The sequence below is a fragment of the Neoarius graeffei genome, chromosome 2, assembly GCF_027579695.1.
Source record: "Neoarius graeffei isolate fNeoGra1 chromosome 2, fNeoGra1.pri, whole genome shotgun sequence".
In the NCBI taxonomy this organism is placed as follows: Eukaryota; Metazoa; Chordata; class Actinopteri; order Siluriformes; family Ariidae; genus Neoarius; species Neoarius graeffei.
In genome coordinates this window covers 122,053,911-122,072,079 of record NC_083570.1, presented here as the reverse complement: position 1 = coordinate 122,072,079, position 18,169 = coordinate 122,053,911, and the positions used below count along the sequence as shown (strand labels likewise).

Here is an 18,169-nt window from a genome sequence, read left to right as displayed (position 1 = left end):
TGAAAAAAATTATGGTTAACTAAATACATTAAAAGCCTATCCATTCCATATCCTCTCTGGTTTTTAAAGGCAAAAGTATGGAGGTTTAAAACTCAGCAAACAATTAATCAGACCATTTCATATCAATAGTTCGAAATTAGGAGGAACATGTTTAAGCTTAGCCTCATAAGGAGCAATAAGTTTAAAGAAAGAAAAGGAAATATAAAACAGGGCAACAATTTCACTGAATGTAATTTGAATAAAATTGAATAGCTGATAAGCACTTTTTGTTGGATTCGATATGTGACAGAGACTCAAAATACATTTTTTTAATTCAATTAACAGTATTAATAGGAATGAGAATTGGTTATCTTGGACATTTTGACTTTATGTATATGGAATTTACCTAGTAATATAAAGAGATTACTTATTAAATTTCTTATTGTGTGAGAAAATGCCAAAAATAATGATTTTCTCTGCTCATTGCAAATATCTGTGGCTGTCCTTGCCTGCTGTTCTTGCATGAGTTGTTTATATTATAGCTATCTGTAACAGTCTGGGAGCCCTTATCTCCCAGAAAGAGACAGAGAGACTATAGAGACGGAACAATTATTCAAAATATTATATTTATAATAGGACGACAATTATTCAAAAAATGTCAAAAATGAAGTAAAGAGCGGGTTAGCTCGCTGTTGATCGAATTGCATGTTTCCCAGACAAGACAAGTCCACATTTCGCTAAAACGTGTCAGAAACAGGAGTATATAGAATATTTAAAGGTTAGAATTACATATGATTAATAAAAATACCACTACACCAGCGGCGGTGAGAGCGCCGAATCCTAACCACTAGACCACCACACGATCAGTTTTAAAATGTTTTAGATCAACATTAAACATTAGGTTAAACATTAAACTTTTCGGCATTTCCATTCACACGTAGGGTAAATATATTTGATGCCTTTTATTATGCCTTTAAACAGGAAGTGGTATAATACTCAATATTTTAAAAATGATTCCTGATAAATATCTTCAAATCTGAAAGTGATATTTGATTTGGCTGAATTAATCAAACTCTAAGCCTTAAATATATTTCTTCTGTTTTTACCATGTCTGTTTAATTTAAGTGAATGTTTTAAAAATGGTTTTTGTGTTGTATTTGCTTGTACAGTTATTTCATTATTTAAGGTCTGAACGCATAGAATTACTGCCCAAATCTGATGAGACGAGAGGTTTGCCCTAAAGAGCTGTTTTTTTCTTTTATCCAGTGCGCATGCCCAGTTCACAAGCATCATGGGAACTGGAGTTCTAATGTTATTTTGCCGTCACATACTTCTGGTCTTAGTTTGAACTACTTCGTATTCATCATTTATAAGCTCTAGACATGAAACTGCATTAATAGCTGCACTATTAATTATTAAAACACATTAATAGTCTTGTAGAGTGCTCAGGGACCTGTTCAGAGATCACCTCGCAGACCACTCGTGACTTTACTGATAACTTTCCAGTTACAAGTTTCGGACTATCAACACACAATGAATATAAAATAAAATACAGATGATCTACTCACCAAACGCTGAAACTAACTGATTAAGAAGCAGATTTTTCCTCTGATGATTCCATTCTGTGTTGAGGGCAGAGGATCTCTTCTCTTGGATTTCTAACAGTGATGAGATTCACAAACGATTCGGATCTTTTTCGGGACGAAACATAAATGACTCGATCAAGCGAATCGATACAGACGCATGGACTGCATTTGTTTGAGTTCATGCACACGTAATGGTTTGAGGAAAGTTCATACTTTAATTTTATGCAGCATGAAAGTGTGATTATTGTTTACTATTTGAAAACAGGAATACAAATAAGGTTTCCGTAGATTCTGAGTCAAGAATCAAGAGTGAATCAAGTAAATTGATTCACACACATGCGAGTTTGTTCTAAAGAATCGATTCAGTGACGCTTTCGTTGAGATTAAAATGCACAATATACAGAATGTCCGTATTTTATACGGATTTGATTCAATAAACATAGTATACGGGCGTACAAATAAAGTTATATGGATTCTTTTTAACAAAAAAACCTTCAATAGTTATTTAGAGCTATAATCAATTCCCACAATGACAAAAGAGCACAACATTTACACTTTGTGGTTTTTTGTCAAACATTGAAGCTTTGTATTCATTCTTAAAGTTTATTATTATTAATATTGAATAAAAAGTAACTGGGATATATCATTGTTAATTATCATTCAAATTTTAGGTAAATCATTTTAATTTGCATCTTATAAGGATTTTATAAAGGAAATAAGGATTTTGGAAGTTGGTTATACAGGTTTGATTGACCAAAGGTTTGACATTTATGCACACCAGGAACACACTGTTCTAACTGTTCTGATTTGTTCTGATTTGCAAATCAGTACTGATTTGTTGTTTCATTATTTTGTGCATATCCAGTAATGCCTTATATAAATGCTATAACAATTAAAGATACATTACACAGCTCCTAGAGATTGCAAATACCTGAATGAGGATAAATCAAAACTGAGCCGGCCAAATTGTCTACCGTAGAATTTGTGTAGAATGCTAAACCACAGCAATTCATCCAATCCCATGGGTTTTTTCTCGGGGTCCGGGCACCTTAATACAATACAATTTTCCCCCCATGGTGGCACAAAGGAATCAGTCCCGAGATTAATTAGGGTAATTATTATGGGTTTAACATAAAAAGCGCACTCTTCCCGTGACAGCTCCTTCACTTCACGAGGATCACCTTTCCGTGCTTTTACACGAGGTTAACCAATCTTCCCGTGGCTCTTCCATGAGGTTCACCAAAAAACATCCTGTAAACAAAAGTCTACGAGGTTCACCAAAATAAAAACGTCCCATGCCTATACACGAGGATTACCAATAACATAATCAAAATAATAAACAACTGGGCTTTTTTCTGATACCTCCAACCAGGCGGAAGACCAACCAATCAAACTAATCAATTAAAAGAGACCCCTTACCTGATTGGAAGTATCCCCGTACGGGCCACCAAATTGTTAGGTTTCACTCAGTCGGAAACGGTCAATCGGTCAACTTACTTCTCGGGACCCCCGCCCTCGTACCACCCAGACATCTGGGACGGAACACCGCAAAAAAACAGAGAACCAGAGATCAGTTTCACTGCTGTTTATTCACAGTCTTCTCGCCAAAGATGAAATATTACTAACACCTTTTATAACAAATTATAATCTCTCTAAACGGCTATTGTGTCTGTCGAGTGTGTGTGTGTGTTTGTATGTGACCTCAGAGAGGGGTGTGTGTGTGTGTGTGTCTATGGGAGGGTGTGAGTAAGTGACATCATTTTGATATGTGTCTGTGTGTGTGTGTGTGTGTGTGTGTGTGTGTGTGTGTGTGTGTGTGAGAGAGAGCAGGTCACATTTTAATTACATCACTGTTCTGATGGAATGTTCAGATGTATGTGTGTGTGCTTGACTTGTGAGCAAGTGAACAGCTTGATCTTGGGGCAGGTCAAATAATCTCCATCAGTGTGTGTGTGTGTAAATCATAACATATTTCTGATCATATGACATGATAGCAAGGTACAGACAGATTTTAAAGGTCATTGCTTATGCACATATGGAATTGTTCAACAAAGATATGTTATAAGAAAGTAAACAAAAAATAAGAACAAACCTAAACAAAGACAGTCATAAGCAAAACATCTCCTATCAAAACAAGCAAAATGTTCCCAAACAATGTCCAGCCGAGACAGAAGGTCATTTTAACTGAACCAAAATTAATCCTTAATTTTGTCACAAATATAAATTACTGCCTTCTTGGTCAAGAATAATACTTATATAAACCTAACAGTACCACAACTCCAAAGTCTGCTAAATCTTCCTGAAGGTCTTTTGCAGTCAAGTGGGGGTTCTGATTTGCCTTTCTAGCAATCCTACGAGCAGTTCTCTCTGAACTTTTTCCTGGTCTTCCAGACCTTATCTTGACCTCCACTGTTCCTGTTAACTGCCATTTCTTAATTACATTTTGAACTGAGGAAATGGCAACCAGAAAATGTTTTGCTATCTTATAGCCTTCTCCTGCTTTGTGGGCCTCAACCATTTTCATTTTCAGAGTGGTAGGAAGCTGCTTAGAAGAACCTATGGCTGCTGATTTTTGGAACTAGGTTAGAGGAGCCTGAGTATTTATAAAGCTTTGACATTTGCATGATCTGGCCTTTCCTAATGATGAGTATAAACAAGCCATAACCCTGACAAACTAATTAAGGTCCAAGACCTTGGTCAAAGTGATCTGAGTGCTCAAATCTCCTAGGGTTCCCATACTTTTGCAAGTTACTCCTTTCCTTTTTTCACTCTAAAATCGTACAAAACCAAATTACTACACCAATATTCCTTAAAATGTTGAAAAGTATGTTTCATCTTTAACTTTATGCCTTTTGGAGTTAATTTCATTTTCAACTTGCTTAACTGTTCACAGTAACAACAGTAATTTCGACCAGGAGTGCCCAAACTTTTGCACATCACTGTAAGTACCTGGGTGTTCACCTGAATAACAAACTAGACTGGACTGATAACACCACAGCACTGTACAGAAAAGATCAGAGCAGGCTGTATCTGCTGTGGAAACTCCAGTCTTTTGGAGTGGAAGGGGCACTCCTGAAGACCTTGTTTGACACTGTGGTGCAGTAGTGTGCACAGACATTTTGGGGGCAAGTGCTCTGGGGGGAAAAGGGCACTTTTTTGCACATGTGGAACACCTTATTATAAAAGTCTGATATTTAACCCTCCTCTTGTGTTCTGGTCGCCACTGACCCGTTTTAGTTTTTAAAGGTGTAAAACAACCACTTAATGTTAATTTATTACATCAAGGCTTTTTGACTTTGCCAGGAATTTTTGTTTTCCTAAATCTGAAAATGGTCTAGCAAAAAATATAATACTTGTGGTGTTCAGAAGCATGTCTGTCTACTCACAATCATATCAAAATTTTGGGTATTTTTCTGTAGTTCCATCTTTAAAAAGTCTGATAAAGTCTGAAAGTCTGATCTTCCCGTCACTGACTTGAGTCTCAAGACTGTGTTTATTCACAGATTTCCGTGAGATCATCTTAAAATTTGTAACGAAATATACACACTCAATGGGCTCAACGGAGCTCTCCTTTATTTGCATAACGGTGTGCATACTAGCATAACGTGATATTCTTAATCATGTTATAAAAACAGGTCGGAATTGATGGAGAGTGGGGTTGCCTCAATGGTTTAGGCTACATTTAAAATGTTGTTCAGTTTGTTTCTCCATATGGAAAGGGAGCAAATAAGCTGGCAAAGGCTGCCACGTGCAGTTGTTTCTGTATGCGACGGGCTACTTCATGACAAAATAATTACAGCTTGGGCTTAGAGGGCAAACAATACATTTTCACTCGATTCATGTGTTACCTGGCTGGTGGGGCAGGGGAAGAGCTGACTGACTGCCCGATGTGTTGTCTGCGCTACGACAAGGCCGTGGCTTCCAGGATGCTATGCTGCTGCAACCTCACATTGAATGCACTGCACGCTTGTTCACGTGACAGAGCAAGAGAGACAGAGGTCCGGTGTGTGTACGGAGGGGGCACACATCGGGACATTATTTTCACACACGCTTTTAATGCCGTGGCTTTTCTAAAAGATCATGTCGACATTGGCCTCAGTAAACTGTAAAAAAAAAAAAAAATTCAAAAGGTCACTTTTTTGGACAGAGGGGCAGGTGCTTGAGCACCACCTCATGTCTATCTGTGCACGCCACTGCTGTGGTGGCATCAGCCATCTTTCATGGCATGGTTTGCTGGGAGAGCAGCATCTCCACAGCTGACAGGAAGAGACTGGACAAACTGATCAGGAGGGCCAGCTCTGTGCTGGGATGCCCCCTGGAGCCAGTGGAGGTAGTGGGTGGGAGGAGGAAGATGGCCAAGCGGTCATCTATGATGGAGAACCACTCCCACCCTCTACAGGACTTGCTCACTGGACTGCAGAGCTCCTTTAGCGGGAGGTTGCTCCACTCTAAGTGTGTGAAGGAGCATTACCGCAGATCATTCCTTCCTGCAGCTGTTAGACTGTACAACCAGCACTGCTCACAGTAGACTCACATCTGCGTGTCTGTCAATAGTGTTACATTGTTTTTATCTGTTTTATCTTTTGCAATTACAACCACCTGATATGTGCAATAAGTGTGTTTCATCTACTTCATAATTCTCTAATTTAGTATTTATCTTAGGTATATTTTTTCACACACACACACAAATATACACACACACACAAATATTATATATATATATATATATATATATATATATATATATACACACACATATATATATATAAATAAAATTTTGTGTGTGGCTTGATATGTCCTCTTCTGCTGCTATCCACTGTGCTGCCGCAAACAGGAAATTTCCCCATTGTGGGACAATAAAGGTCTTCTTCTTCTTTAGCTTGTGCTGCTAATCTGCCAAAAAAGTTAATAGGATGTCAAGCAAATAGTATCTGTGTTTATTAAATGACCAAATTTCACACTTTTTTCACTCGATTAAAATATTAGAATGCATGTCAAATACAGTTTAAACAAAAGTAAGTTATCCCAGACGAGCCCCCAATTTGTCACAACTTGGCTTGTAAGGCCATGACAAAGACGGAAGATGAACCATTCTGCAGCGTTAAATAAAGTAATTTATTAAACAACTCAAATTTAACCAAAGAAACATCATAACAAAACAGATATCCAGAAGGCCGTCGCCGCCTAGACAAAGACACATCAGGGAGAAGCCAGCATGTAAGCAAGCTGAGACCAGCCATCTTTGAAACATACAGGTTTTAATAGCAGGCCAAACAGGTGAAGCCAATTCCCAGTCTGAAAGGGAAGGACTAAATCTGGAATGGACCTCAGGACACAGGCACACCACTGGGGATATCTAAAAAAAAAAAGTGACTGTCAAGACTGGGGGTGTGGGGGCAGACTACGCCCCCACTGGGGTGCAGGGTCAAAGCCCCGCTGGGGGATCTGGGGGCCGAACCCCAGAAGCCAAGACCTTTTCACAGAATTCATAGCACATATTTTAAAACTTGAGAAACTTTTAGAATAAAATGCATGCAAACTTTCAAATTACAAGAACATAATTTTTCACACTTTCAGGAAATCTCATGACCACTGAGGGGTATTTCATCTGACTGGCTCCACTCCTCTGACTAGTGGAGAGCTACTAAAATTTATTAAAAATGGTAATGATGTTTGATAAGTTTATTTTCAGTAAATATTACTGAAACAGGATAGCATTTTTAAAAATTAGTTAATACAAAAACACAATGTACATTATTTCATAGCTCCTAACTTTATTATATTGCTGAAAAATTACACATCACAAGTTGGCAGCATGCTTTTTCTTTTTCTTGGGTGGTTCACTGTCTTTAAGAAATGACTGCCTGTCTGATTCAGTCCATGAATCAGCTTGTAAGTTGCACCACTACTTGCCATGTGAACTGCATCCAAGGCTTTTTTATCTTTAGCTACTTCTTTACACAAGACTACAGGATCTTCTACATCACTCATGGCCAGAGTTTTCTCTGCAGCAAAAGCGAAGATTAAAGCCTGAAAAAATAAGTTTTAAAAGAAGTTAAAATCACAGTACATATTTGCTAATATCAACATGTACAATATTTATATTCGAGAAGCATTAAACCACAACATTAACAGTTTCATGCAAAAGCATACAGGCCTGTAGCCTATTAGATTCACTAACTGTTCTATTGTGTATTACGAAGACTCACATGTACACGAAACTACATTTGATTAGTTAAACTTAGCCTGCAGTAGATCTAAATATTTAATGTTTTATCTGCATAAAATGACTTTAGTGAGGTATTTTCATGATTTTGCAATTGTAAGTAACTCAAAACTAGATCTAAATGTCAAATCAGTCGCACTTCATTCTAAATTTGAAACTTTTCTCTATAATTAGGATATATTATATTGTTTGACATTTAAGAGGAAAGTGCCAAAAACTTCGGCAAAAAGTGGTTTCTTACCTCAATATGTGCTTTCCTGTCCACAAATGGTGTCAGACGCTGAGACGGTGTAGCTGCAGGCTTTCCCGAGGCCTGTAAGTAAACAGGGCTAATGCCGCATGTCAAATCTTGTTTTTGTGCATCTTCCCGGCGACAAGTGAAAAAATTACTCAGCAGTTGATAATTTGACCGCTTTTCATACAGTTTCCGTGCGCGTCCTTTTGTTTTGATATGGTCGACCAGGACAATGCACCACGATCAGCATACTCTGTATCACACAAGACGCACCTGCATTTACCAGCAATGTCAACTTTCCGGTAATATTCGCCCACAGTGGTGTCCATTTCTTTATCGTTATAAACGACTCTTAATGGTTTTGAACACCATTCCCAATTCCATTTCACTCTGCACCCACTATCTTATTATTTATTTATTTTTATTTTATTTATCCTTTATTTAACCAGGGGAGTCATATTGAGACTATCATCTCTTTTTCAAATGGTCCCTGGCCAAGAAAGGCAACACTTTAAAATTTAAGTAAAAAATAGAGAAACCTCATCTACAAAAAGACAAATAGACCAACATCAAACAAAGCCAAACACACAAACAGCAACAAACACCAATTAATACAGACATAAGAACACAAAAGCAGAGCACACCATATTACACAAAAACATCATACAAATCACACCACATTACACTGCAACATAAAACAAAACACCTAACAGAACAAAAATTAAATACAATAAAGAAAATATAACGCAAGAATATAACCTACAACAACCAAGACATCATACAACAAACAGCATAAGAAACCACAAACAAAAAACAAAAAGATCAGAACAGTAAACTACGTACAATCACACTTATAGCTGAAGGCCTCTGAAACATACAATTTAAACTCATTAAGTGAGATAAAAGCGCTTAGCTTCAACTGTTTCTGCAGAGCATTCCAGGCTGAAGGAGCATTGTAATGGAAGGCAGTTTTACCAAATTCAGATCGTACAGGAGGTGGAGTAAAAAGAATGCTATTGCTAGACCTCAGATTGTACCTGTTGTTTTCTATTAGAGAGAAGACTGATAAATAAGAGGGCAACAATCCTATCACTGCCTTATAAATGAAAATAAGCCAGTGATGTCTACGAACTGAGAGTGGAGGCCAACCTGATAAACTGTATAAACTACAGTGTGTAGAATACTCAGCCTTAATGGCAAAGCGCAAGGCAGAATGATAAACAGAGTCCAGTGAGCGTAATACAGACTTTGCTGCATGCATATAAAGAATGTCTCCATAATCCACAACAGACAAAAAGGTAGCAGCCACAAGTTCCTTCCTTACTTTTAAATTAAAACAAGCCCTATTTCTATAATAAAAACTTAACCCTTAACTTCTTTACCAAGTTCTCTACATGGAGTTTAAATGAGAGCTTTTCATCCAGTAAAAAACCCAGGTATTTATAATATGCTACTTTTTCAATTTCCTGACTATGTAGAGTGAGTGACAATTTGAGGTAAATCCTGCATGTTACTAGAGTGAGTAAACAGCATATATTTTGTTTTTTTTAGAATTAAGCACCAGTTTTAATTTCAATGGATTATTTTGTAAAATTGTGAAAGCATCCTGCATTTTCTTTAGTGCCTCATATGGAGATCTGGCAGTACTGTATATAATTGTATCGTCTGCATACAAGTGTACAGCTGCATCTACATTTATACAACTATCATTTATGTAGATTGTGAACAACAGAGGCCCTAATATGGAGCCTTGAGGGACTCCAACTATTAGTTCTGCCTCCCCTGACATAATGCCTTCAAATGTGACACACTGATATCTGCTAGACAGATAGTTTTTAAACCACTCAATAGCATTAACAGACATCCCACATTTAGACAGACAATGTAACAAAATTGTGTGGTCAACCGTATCAAAAGATTTTGAAAGATCAACAAATAATGCTGCACATGACTATAATCAATAGCACTGACAATATCATCAACTACCTTTGTCACTGCTGTAATGGTACTATACCCTTTCCTAAAGCCTGATTGAAATGGAGTAAGAATGTTATTTACTGTTAAAAAATCCTTTAACTGACCACTAACTAATGACTCAAAAATGTTAGCCAATACTGAAAGTTTTGAGATAGGACGATAATTGTCCATAATAATTGGATCCCCATTTTTAAAGAGTGGCATTACATGCGCTGTCTTCCAAGATTGGGGTATGATGTTCTGTTCCAAAGATAGATTGAAAATATGAGTTAGTGGTTCAGCAATAATACTTGCCACAAGTTTCAAAAGGGAAGGGTCAAGCCCATCAGGCCCAGCTGACTTTTTACAATTTATATTTCACAACGCAAATAAGACCTTCTCCCTTGAAACTGGTTCAAAAGTAAAAAGGTCCAAGCCACAAACATTGGGGTGAGATAACTCTGGAGATGAAGGATGTTCTGGCTCCTGCTTAAAAAGGAGACCGGCAGTGGCAAAGTAGTGATTAAAGGAATCAACTATATTTTTATCAGTAATTTGCACATTATTAACATTTACAAGTTTTGGAAGAGCTGAAGAAGTAGAGTTTGTCTTCACTGAATTTATAATTTTCCAGAATTTAACTGGGTTTTGTAAATTTCTCGTTGTTTCAAGATAGAACTGTGACTTAGCTTTACGTATGTGTGTGGTGCATTTATTTCTTAAATATCTAAAGCTGACCCAATCATTTTCCTGCCCAGATTTCCTTGCCTTTGCACAGGCCAAATCCCGTTCATGCAAGAGAGTGGATAAAGCATCAGAAAACCAGGGATTGTCTCTCCCCTTTACTTTGAACTTCCTCAAGGGCGCATGTTTATTTAAAATACCCATGAATGAATCCTTAAAATATGACCATGCCAATTCAACATCAGGAATTAAGCAGACCTTTTTCCAATCAAAATGAAAGATGTCATGAATAAAAGCTTGCTGATCGAATGTTTTGAAATGCCTTTTCTCCACAATTCGAGGCTCTGTCTTTTTAAGTTTGCAATTTCTAAATCATACCAACAGCACAGTGATCACTTATGTCATTAGAAAAAATACCTATTTGTGTGCACTTATCCGGATTGTTAATTAGGATCAAATCTATTAATGTGGACTTGTTTACGTCCTTTGCATTTGAACGGGTGGGAGCGTTTATAACCTGAGTTAAATTAACAGAAATCACAATAATCTTTAAGATCCTTTGACACATCTGTCAACCAATTCCAGTTCAAATCTCCAAGGAGGATTATTTCTTTCTGATGCACAATATCTGTAAGTGCAGCTGAGAGTGTGAATAAGGCTTCCTTATTAGCTGAAGGGGGTCTATAACAACAGGCAACAATTAAACTGGTATTTCCTAACTTTAAATCAATAGCCAGCATTTCAAAGCACTTAGGGACCGTCGTGGACTTTATCAAAATGGCATTATATCTACAGTTTACATAATGACACCCCCTCCTTTGCTCTTCCTATCTGCACGAAATATATTGAAACCATCAACGGCAATATTGTTATCTGAGACGGTCTTCTTCAACCATGTCTCTGATATGGCAATAATATCTGCCTTCGTAGACACCGCCCATATTCTGATAAAATCGATTTTAGACACCAAACTACAGACAATCAAATGAACAATTTTCAACCCAGGTCGGCATGAAAACTCCGAAGGAAGATATAAACATTCAGGCTCAGGGCCTGGGTTTGATTGAACATTTCCAGCCATAAGTAGCATCAATAGTATGAGACGATGTTTTTTTTGATAGTCTGTTCAAAGTAATGTCGTAGTGAAAGTAAAATCGTACGGAGTAGAGATGCCTTTCTGGTAGCCTCCTTCTTTCGGTGGTAGCCTGTAGATACAGTGCTCAGAAGGCAGTTTTAATGTTTAATCTGGCGTTCCCTGCCATAATTTCAGCGAGCATATTGTTTCATAAGGAAACTTTGCGAAGAGTTGTTGACTGACTGCCGCTCACGCAACACACAGGCATAGTTAGAAAGTCAGGATGCACTGGTTTACACTTTACACACACACGCGTAGCCCAGCCTCTCGCTATGCTTAACAGTTGGAACTTAGCGGTTTTAAAACTAGTTTTGCAGTTTTGCAATTTCTGTGCGTGATGATAATGTGTTAACTTTGGATTTGCATAGGCTATGTTAAAATGTTATCATTGTCCTGGCCTGCAGGTAGTTCCTGGTGATGGCAGTGAGGGAGGTGAAATAACATGTATACACACTACCGTTCAAAAGTTTGGGGTCACCCAGACAATTTTGTGTTTTCCATGAAAAGTCACACTTTTATTTCCCACCATAAGTTGTAAAATGAATAGAAAATATAGTCAAGACATTTTTCTGGCCATTTTGAATAAGGCTTCCTTATTAGCTGAAGGGGGTCTATAACAACAGGCAACAATTAAACTGGTATTTCCTAACTTTAAATCAATAGCCAGCATTTCAAAGCACTTAGGGACTGTCGTGGACTTTATCAAAATGGCATTAAATCTACAGTTTACATAATGACACCCCCTCCTTTGCTCTTCCTATCTGCACGAAATATATTGAAACCATCAACGGCAATATTGTTATCTGAGACGGTCTTCTTCAACCATGTCTCTGATATGGCAATAATATCTGCCTTCGTAGACACCGCCCATATTCTGATAAAATCGATTTTAGACACCAAACTACAGACAATCAAATGAACAATTTTCAACCCAGGTCGGCATGAAAACTCCGAAGGAAGATATAAACATTCAGGCTCAGGGCCTGGGTTTGATTGAACATTTCCAGCCAGAGCAGGGCATACCTAACAACGTGTTTTCTTTCTCTCCCCCCCCATCTGTCCCTCTGGGTTGCATGTTGGTCCTGGGATTGAGATGCTGGCCTCTTCTGCCCCTCGGACCTGCTTGATCCATCCTGGTGCCCTGTGTCTGGTCGGAGTTTTATCGCCCCACTCCTGTGAAGGACGGCCCCATGAGGACAGTTGAGGGTTATACCTGTTAAAACTGTTAATATTATAGTTAGGCTGTCTGTTGTTGCCCAAATGAGGATGGGTTCCCTTTTGAGTCTGGTTCCTCTCAAGGTTTCTTCCTCATGTCGTCTGAGGGAGTTTTTCCTTGCCACTGTCGCCACAGGCTTGCTCATTGGGGATAGATTAGGGATAAAATTAGCTCATGTTTTAAGTCGTTCAAATTCTGTAAAGCTGCTTTGCGACAATGCTTATTGTTAAAAGCGCTGTACAAATAAACTTGATTTGATTTGATTTGAAGTAGCATCAATAGTATGAGACGATGTTGCCACACATGTTTTGGTAACTCATTTTCAGACAAAAAACATTTCACAGAGTCAAAAAAATTTCACATTAAAATGACAAAATTTTTCTCTAACTAGAAACAAATAAATGAGAGAGAGGTCAACTTTGAGTCCCTGTAGAGGCCGTTCGCAAAACTCCTGGATGGGAGTATGTGTATGCAATGTGCATTTTGACGGCGCGTGTAATGCCAAGCAAAATCTTTCATGCATTAGGTGCGTTATCGTCCGTATGACAGGTTTTTAGTTCCAAAAAACAAAGTAACCATATTACCTGTAGTGCACCCATGGCAGGTAGGCTAAACAAAACTGTTGGAAAAATATCCACGGTAAGTCCAAACGAGCGATGCTATAATTGGCTGAATATTTTGTCCATAAACCTATACGACAAAATGGGAATTGTATTGGAACAAAAGGGAATGGGAAATGAGGAAAAGGAAGTTTTGACTTGTGTTTATGAAGGCCAACTTCAAGGCTAAGGCTGACGTGTAGCACTCCCAAGCAGCCCAGTAAACATGAAATAGATCCACCAGAGCCGGTTGTTGATTGAGTAAAGTTAGAATTTCCAAGTTTTCTCATAAACGAACAGATATCGAGGCTGCGATCATTCAACCTTCAGCTTGTTAGTATAAAAAGGAGCTTGAAGACAAAGACGAGATAAGGTAACCCAGACTATGTACGTGCTGCCATCTTGGATTAGGGATCAACTTTCCTGGCTTGGTTTTCTTCTTTTCGATTAATAATTTTTTGCCATTGTTCAAAATATTTGCTTTCTAACTTCGAAATGTGGTTACCACATTGTAAACAAGCAAGAACGAGCTACGATATATTCATGTCATCGACTGACTACATTACTAACACTTGACACATTTTCTTCCGATCACGAACCTCGTTACACACGTGTAATTGGAGTCGAGGTCAGTCCGTAAGACATGGAATCGGATGCAAAATGGCAAATATTACGTTTTCACATTCACCACAAGTCAACACATCTCCAGATTTTTGAGTATTTTGGCATTTCACAAAATTTTCAAAATGTATTCAAATCCGCGACCAAATAGCATGCATGGGGACAAAAACTATTAGTAAATAACCAAGGCATCAGAACCCCTGCCCAAAAGCAGGTAAAAAAGGCAGGCTGGCAGAAAGGGTCAGGGGTCGTCACACTACTCCGTCATAAATTGTGTGCTACAGGCTACATTTCAGCTGCTACCCTTTTGCACTATAAAAGCTGTACGGGTCATAGGAGACAAACCACAAGCGGAATGAGCAACCTGTTACTTGCTCGTGTGAATGTATGATTAAACACAATCAGACATGAGGCACTGCAACCTGACTTAGATTCCAAAGACAAGGCTGTTCATCGTGTGTCTTCTTTTGCCTGAGATTTAAAGCCCTTAAAGAAGAAATGAATGAGGGAGTGCTATAAACAATATTGAACTCTCTCTGTCGCTTTAATCTGTGTGGTCTCTTTCCTGGTGGCTCTGATCTTCACCATGGGCTCAGGAAATTACTGGCTGGAGATCTTCAACAGTTATGTCGGCTCCGTCCTGCTCCTCATCATCACCTTCTTTGAAATCATCGCAGTTATCGGCTTCTATGGAATGGGACTGTCAGTTTGTTTGTTTGTTTATCATGGGACAGTGTTGATGACATATTTGCCTACGATTCTGATTATCAGAGAAGTTGATGGTATAATTGTTTCAGATTGCTACGTATTACATCATTTATATCGTCATAAACAAACAGAATAGCGTAGCCACAAGGCAATAACATAATAATGTTCGGAAAAGATTAGGAAGAAGTAAATAGCTCATCAAATCCTAACCCTCTATACCACCGCTAATCAAACGTCACTTTCCGCCATAATAAACTATATATACAAAAGAAAACAAAAGCATACCATCATATATCATACCATTGTCCATATTTCCACAACTAAAAGGTAATAATAATTTCATTTCACCGTTAGAACAAAATTATGTCCAATCCGTCTTTGTTCAGGACTTCAGTGGACAGCGTAAGCACCACAGCAGCTTTGTCATTAACTGGCCTTCAATCCCAGCGCTGTTGATTAATTCTCCAGAACAGCAGCTCTGACAATCGCTCTGTTATGTTATGGTTTCTATAGTAACAGCTGGTTCACAGGGATGTGCACAGAGGACACCACATGGATCATAAACGTCCTACACTCTGTTACAGGGTTTATCAGCACCTGAGCGCAGATCAGTTATTTAAACTCACCTCATTTAGTGATTTATAAATTATTGATCAGATGATTTGTTTCTTTTAGGCTAGTTTTGGTATGAAAGTCCCAGAACCCTTTAAAATGGATCCTGATGAGCTTTGTGTGTGTCTGAGACTATCACGCCTCAGCTCTGCAGGTTCAACAATGATCTCGAGTTCATGACAGGACAAAAGTCAAATATGTTCTGGTGTGCTTGTTGGATGGGAATCAGTCCCATCATGCTGCTGGTGGTTCTGGTGGCGTACATTGTGGTCCATAACTTCTATGATTTCCTTCTGCTCTCAGTACCGTTTATAGAGTTATAAATCAGTTATTACACTTAATTCACTAGCGATCAGGCGGACACAAAGAACTACTGAATTACAGTCAACTGCTTTAAACCCAACTACAGGGACTTTAATAAACAACACTTTAACAATGCTTTAAACAACTATCTCAGAGAGAGAAAGAAAGGGAATTTAAAATAATAAGTGAATAAGAGAACAGGAGTAAAAGAAAAACTAGATAATGACAGATTATAACTAAATAAAGTAAAAAAAAAATAGGGTGTAAACACACACACACACAAGGTATTTGACAAAATAAACAAACAAATAAGAAAGGATGAAGACAATAAACACAAATAAATGGAGTATTAATTCCCTAAACCCTTTCTTCAACAATAGATTAAAAAAGAAAGACAAGAAAAGGAAATAAAACTAAATTTAAATCTAAAAATAAAGAATAAACAAATAAATAAATGAGAAGAATGGGAAATAGATTTTAAAAAATTAAGTAAAAACCAAAGAAAGGAAATAAAAGACAAAAAAAGAAAACTGAACAATAATTGAATAAACAATTAAATAAAATAGACAGATAGATGGATGGACTGAAAGGTGTTTGTTTGTAGGTGCAGTCGAGCTGAAAATAAATAAAAAGTATGGTTTAGCTTGATGTTTCATTCCACCAAAGTAAAAAGAAAAACAGAAGATATATTTAGAAATCTCAAGATATTATTTAGCAGAACAAACAAACAAACAAACAAACAAGAAAGGCAGTAACCAAAGAGTAAGAAAGGATTAAGGGAATTAATGAAACAAATTAAAAGAGAAAAACAACGAAATAAAAGTAAATTAACAAGTAAAGGAAACTAATTGTGTGTGTGTGTCCGTGTGTCCAGTCCCTGTTCCCCGAAGCGGAGATGAAGCCGTACCGGCTGGGTGTTTGTGATGCGTGTCTTGCTCTCGGCTCTGCCCGTGATCCCCATCGTAGCGCTGTATCACTGCATCAGATGCCACACACACAGCCAGAGAACCCCTACAGCAACGCTGCCTACGTCCCTGATGAACAGACAAACGCAAACCATCAGCACTACAGTTCATTCTCTTTCTTTATTCCTGCTGATCATCATTCATATCGTTAACACTGTTACTGTGTGAGGCAACGTTAGCTCTCGGTTAGCGCTAGCATGCTAACAGCGGAAAGGTAGAACGAAGCCAAATCCCAAACAACAAACAGCCTGCAGTCTTTTACACTGAAAATATGGAGCAATTGGAACATGGAAGAAGAAAACAGAAGATGAGAAAGGAATGAAGTGAATGATGTTCTGATGGTGAGTGAATATAAAATGAAATGTTTAAACAATCCATCTCTCATCATCGCTTTCGATTCTTCACCTGGAGGCCGATTCGGAGCAGAACTGATCACACATCCATCAGGGGATCCGAAATACAACCAAAACGAATCACATCATCGCAGATTCAGCAAAATGTGGAGTTGAAATCGCATCACGGTATGGGGAAGTCTGAGGTTCACACTGTATTCCATTAGCCCCGCCCCCAGAGTCACTGGATCTATAGAATTACACAACCACCAAACAAACTAACGGCTCCTTTATTTAACAAAAGGATGGCCTTCGCTGTGAGATCACATCTTACAACACCATATAAACCTGTGATGTACACACACACACACACACCAGTGAATTGTTAAAATACCGTGCGCGGGGGGTGGGGGTTCAGATGCGGATGGTGGTGAAGTCTGGAGGAATTCTGGGAGTCACTGCTTGAAAAACCCGCGCCAGTCTGATACCACGGAGCGCGCTCATTAGACACCTCTCCCCTGTGGAGTGAATATAACCAGATCTCACACACACACACACACAAGCTCGAATTTGAGTGTAAAATATTAAGTGTTTTCTGAACCCAAGCTGAGTTTCCAGAACTCAGGATTAAAATCCACACTGAGAGGAAGTGAAGTAATGAATATTGAAGAAGAGGCGGGATTTCAGAAATTCCACTTACGCTTGTGGATGTGAGGGAGGAGACAGCGGTACAAAGAGCGATGGCGCTTTAGGACGACGCCAAACGCTAAACAGCATAACAGCTCTACTGCCTTACACTGCAGCACATCATCCACACATACTCCTACGGGGGGTGGGACAGAGAGAGAGAGAGAGAGAGAGAGAGAGAGAGAGAGAGAGATGATCCATCTCTCTCCTGAATGATCAGTGTGTTGAGTTTTGATGGTGAAATGTTTTACAGATATTTTTCACGTTGAAGTCACCAGTGTCTCTGTAGTCCAGGTTTGTGTTTAATCCCACCGTTAGTCTCCTA

The 18,169-nt window shown here is 38.4% G+C and overlaps 1 protein-coding gene across 1 annotated transcript in view; it reads right to left on the bottom strand.

Annotated features, from left to right (window-relative positions):
- Positions 1–16,529: 16,529 nt before the first annotated feature.
- tert (telomerase reverse transcriptase) overlaps positions 16,530–18,169 on the bottom strand; it is a 67,738-nt gene continuing 66,098 nt past the window's right edge. The window contains exons 15-17 of the mRNA XM_060915521.1: positions 17,858–17,980; positions 17,552–17,675; positions 16,530–16,894 (exon numbers count right to left, since the gene is read on the bottom strand). Coding sequence (XP_060771504.1) covers positions 17,572–17,675; positions 17,858–17,980 — 227 coding nt within the window. The 3' untranslated portion in view covers positions 16,530–16,894; positions 17,552–17,571. The remainder of the gene's footprint in view (positions 16,895–17,551; positions 17,676–17,857; positions 17,981–18,169) is intronic.